Raw genomic sequence first — 5,000 nt, 5'->3', positions numbered from 1 at the left:
TTCTAACTTCATAGCAACAAAAAACAGGTACCTTTTGGGGAGATTCAGTTTTACGATAAGTTCATTTCCACTGTCGGAAAATTGGAAATGTGGTATTCTGCTCTCTATTATTTAAACCTGAAATATGTAGAACGCCCTCTTGTCAACATTTGGCGTGGGCGAAAAGCTAAAAAGTCGCATTAAATGCGATTTTTTTTTTTCGATGTACAAACGAGGAACCGAGATCTTCTCCCTGATGACAAACTTCAACGTCTTTGATCCCTCCATCAGTCTAGCTTACTCCGCTGCTTTTCGTATGAGATAATTTCAGGTACATAGGTAGGCAAACGATTTTTTTTGCTGTTGTGAGTGGCCTGGCTTATGAAAAATTCTGGCGTAAAAATGATTAATGGAAATAGAAGACGGGGGAAAAGAAAGGCAAATTGCTTTTTATGTCGCAGGAAGCTTAGTTAATTTCTTACTCCCATTCCCTTAAGGCAAATGTTAATTGCTCTGTTTTGTTTTTCAATTTTTCTCTCCTTTAACGAAAGACGTTGAAAAAATTTACAACACAGAAGTAACAATTGTTTGACAAACACATGTCGGTGTCTGCTCAAAGATCAGAAGACAAAGAACAGTTTTGACGCAACGTTTATCAACACCAGCGTCTCGAACTAGTTCCCTATAACACCCCGGTGGCATAAAATATGTTTTTCGCCTTTTTTTGTTTTTGTCTTTTTTTGGTTTTTGTTTGAAGCGGGCAATTTTCGGTTTGGTTCGTCTACCAAAACAACATTTTTCAAGAGTCTTGTTTAATTTAAAAGTTTGTGTCCTTTGTATCCTTATCCCCAAAGAACTTAAATAAATAAAATAAACTTTAAAAGGTAACAATAACTAATGCTGTCTTAATGTTCGATATAAGCTGTTTTATTCCACTTAAAATCTAAAATCTCTTTTCATTGTGCTAAAAAAGACGGAATCAAAGCCGCTTTTCCATAATTAATTAATTTGACGTTCTCAAGAATTCCCTTTAGTGTACAGTCCTTCAAGTCGTGAGAATTAAATGCAAAACGGCATCAACCTGTAGGACTTTACATGACTTCATATTCTTGAATGGCTTCCTGATTCAGAAGTTTTGCCCCGGGCTAAACAGGAGGACACGAAAATATTATATTTACAATTGTATCTATGTGTCAGTAACTGGCGAGAACTTAAGCTTCAATTAAAGAAAAACCTCCCACGCGACAGGTGTATCTCACTTTCCCTCTTGACTCACCGACGAAAAAACATGAGCGAGGAGTTTTGATGCTTAGTCCGCTTTGTTTTGATTCGTAGCCACATCTTGTCATTGCAGCTCACATACGTTCGCCCTTGCGCCAGGTCGGCAAGTCAATCAACGGGAAAAGAAATTCAAGTGAGTTTAAAAGTTTTCTTTCGAGTCAATTGACAAAACTAGATAATTGTTCCCCCAAATCATTATGCAACCAGTTCATTTTTTGTCTCTACACTGGATACAAGTAATTCCAGCTTAGAACCTGAAACTGACAACTTAAGCCAGTATCCAGTAATTTTTCACCGTCACCTCTCCCGACCGTCTCCCGGAAAAAGTAGGTTGGAAATCAAGGAGAGTTTCGTTGGAACTCGTTCCTGTTTTCCTTTTACATTTTGGTTTTGAAATTAAAGGAAAAACCCGAACTGCTTAAAAATTCTCAAGTGTAAAGCGTTATGACTTCTTTCCTCATTTCCCAGGTGTTTGAACGAAAGTGGATTCAGCTGTGTAGCCGAAGACACAACATTTAAATAGACTAATTTCCATATATTAAAATTCAGTCCTGAACAAAAGGCATAATCTCGAGGCTCTGGGAAATGAATCTGAGGATTTGTATGAGTTTAATTCCCCACAGCCTTGAGATGATGCCTTTTGTTTAAGACTGAATTTTAATGTACGAAAGTGGGCAATTGGTCAGTCCTTACTCTCACACTTCTCTCAGTGACAAAGGGGTTAGGACAGAGCCTGGACTTAGCCAAGAATTTGCATAAAGATTTGAGTTTATAAAATAATAGGCATAAATACTCATATTTGATCTTTGATAACGCCAGATACAGCAAAGTTTTAGATGAGTGTCGTGCCGCACCTCACGTACACTGGCTTTTTTCTTTTCTTAACGCAGGATCATCGGAGATAACGAAATGTAAAGAAGCCTTAAAAAACAGGCTTAAACTGGGGTCGAATTATTATAGCTTTTTTGAGTGTCGGTGCTGAACAATGCTTCACTTGTACCACTGCACTCGTCCGCTGTGAGAAAGAAGGTCAATCTTGAATTCATCATATACCCCGTAAGAGATGAAAAGTATGGCTAAAAGTATATGAAATTCGTTGTTTGTGCTATTAAGTTATTCCTTAAATGAGGGAGTTGTTGTTTATTTTTTAATAGGCTAGGTTCGAATTGTGTTGCAACAAAAGAACAGAGTCGAGGTTCAGGGGAATAATTAGCTTTTGTATTGTTCAAAACAAGGAAACATGCAAATTATTCCCCTGAACCTCGACTCTGTTCTTTTCTTGCTACACAATTCAAACCTAGGTTATTCTTGTGGATTCATGCCCATTTGGAGAGCCAACACGTGCAAGGAAGTGCTTGCAGCTGCTGGGTTAGAGAATAATCTGTGTTGATACTCTGTTCCCTAAGGGAAGGTGACTTGACACGGTGGTTGATTGCATGAATGATTGTTCCTACACGGCCTGAGCGAATGCATAGTATTTTATCACGATCTCTTAAAACGCATTAGGAGATACTACTCTTAATTGGTATTTGCCATACAACTTCTTGCTTGATTTTGCTGAGCATTTTAAGGTTGTACTAAATAACCTCCTTTTCTTGGGTTGCAAACTTCGGTCCCAACTGACCCGCGCACGGTGAACATTAATTTCATCACCTCATCGCTGCTCTTTAATCAAAGGAATATTGGGAGAAGACAGCTCGCCACGCAAAACTTTCACTCAAGGGAGGGAAAGCTCTCGCCTCCTTCAATGTGACCTGGGTTCGATTCCAAGACTTGGCTTCACATGTGGGTCGAGTTTGCTGGTTCTCTACTCTGCTCCGCGAGCCTGTTTTCCTCACTTTTTTGGTTTTTGAAGACCATTTTTTATTTGGTTTACACCTTCATTCCAAACTGGTGGCCACTTTGGTACTGGATTGTTTTATAATTACCCCTATTGCCTCGTTCTTAAACTAAAACTTCTGGTATTAAACCTTGAACGAAGCAACAAGGGCTAATTTCCAAGAAAGCAAAATAATACTAAATGGTGGCCATTTTGGAATAAGGTGTATATGTAACGTTGATTTGATTTGGTTTCTGTATACAGCGTATTCAATTACAGTTAGTGCTCTGAGGCTCGCACTTAATACAATTGACACTTGAATTATCATTAGCTTGCATGAAGGGGCGCTTATCTACTCACTGTATACGAGCAGTGAACATTTTGAATTTTTTACCTGTTTTCTCGTCAGTATTTTTATTTTATCATTATTTCAGAACAAAACGCAATCACTGGCAACCGACTCCAATATGAAAGAATTTATCAACCAAAGTGACCAGGGAGCACTTCTTGTCAACAACGGCGGTTACTATGCCTACGGTTTCGTCATGTTCTTCATCCTGACAGTCGGTTTTATTGGAAACGTCATGACACTGGTTGTGTTATATCAACATGAACATCGCAGGCGAACCATGACTCCCCTCATGCTTAACCTCGCGCTCGCGGATATTTTTATCATCGTGTTTGGGTATCCTGTGGCAATGCAAGCCAATCTACGTGGAATGCTTCTTGAGAGCTCTCACTGCAGTTGGGGAGGATTCGTAAACGGCGCAGTGGGAATTTCATCGATTTTTACTTTGACCGAAATGAGCGTCGTATCCTACTATGGACTGAAACGAGTGAATAGCAGTTCTAGACAGTCAGCTTCCCAAGTCGCCTGTTTAATGGGAGTGGCATGGATATATGGTGTTCTGTGTATGTTACCTCCATTGCTGGGTTGGAATCGGTTCGTTCTTTCCGCTTCGAAAATAAGCTGCTGTCCAGACTGGTCAGGCAAATCTGCTTCGGATACTGCATATAACCTTTTGCTTGTTTTCTTTGGATTTTTCGGGCCTCTTACGGCAATGATAATTTGCTACTACAAAATTTATAGGTAATGATAGTGATCGTTTTTCTAGGGATGATCCTAATTTGCTTGTACAGTGTTCCTTGTTCCTCACTTTCCCATGCTAAATGCATGCTTACTTTCCTAACCACCACTTAGCACCCTCCAAAATATATATATTTCATACCATCGTTCCGCAAAAGGCAGCATTTTATTAATCAAAGGAGCAGATAAATCCTCAGTCTTAATTTTTTTTAATCTCACAGAAGTCAAATATACAAAAAATACAAAATACAGTATATGTTTTAAGGCCTGGTTAAACTAGGAAACCATGATTGTTGCGGAAACATTGTTTCTTGTTATGTTTCCCGAGGTGGCTAAATTAGCGGGAAACAAACAAAATGTTTTGCTGCCCCGGCGGCTAAACGAGGAAACATTGTTTCCGAAAACAAATGAGCTACCCATCCGTTTAATGATAAACTGACTTCCGAAGAAGTCTGGGGAAGATGTTTACATTTTCTCGTCCCAGGGCTACACGCAGTGCACGTAAATGTATTAAAACATGGCATTCAACCAGCAAAAAGCCAAAAAATTAGCTACTTTGGGTATGATAATAACTTGTTTGGACGACCAAGGTGAAGGAATCCGAACGAAAGGCCCAGATAGAGATTGGCTGAGATGAAGAGCGGAGAGAGGGTCCTATACAACAATTATTACTGAGCGAGCAGCACTGAAACCTAGTCAACATTGTTTTCATCGCAGCTAAACTGGGAAACATATGTTCTGAAGGTCAGTGTAAAACGCAGACTGCAGATTGCAGACCGGGGATAAAATGCAGACTGAGGGTAAAATGCAGAATGCAGACTGCAGACCAAGGGT

General features: G+C 39.5%; 1 protein-coding gene across 1 annotated transcript in view; it reads left to right on the top strand.

The window, feature by feature from the left end:
- The window catches only part of LOC138041130 (rhodopsin-like), a 24,330-nt gene that overhangs the window by 10,773 nt on the left and 8,557 nt on the right, over nt 1-5,000 (top strand). Inside the window, exons 3-4 of the mRNA XM_068886900.1 lie at nt 1,334-1,393; nt 3,514-4,169. Of these exons, the coding sequence (XP_068743001.1) occupies nt 3,547-4,169 (623 nt within the window). The 5' untranslated portion in view covers nt 1,334-1,393; nt 3,514-3,546. The remainder of the gene's footprint in view (nt 1-1,333; nt 1,394-3,513; nt 4,170-5,000) is intronic.

This window comes from Montipora capricornis, chromosome 3 (assembly GCF_036669925.1).
Source record: "Montipora capricornis isolate CH-2021 chromosome 3, ASM3666992v2, whole genome shotgun sequence".
In the NCBI taxonomy this organism is placed as follows: Eukaryota; Metazoa; Cnidaria; class Anthozoa; order Scleractinia; family Acroporidae; genus Montipora; species Montipora capricornis.
Note: the sequence above shows the minus strand (reverse complement) of the source record. Positions and strands in the feature narration are given on the sequence as shown.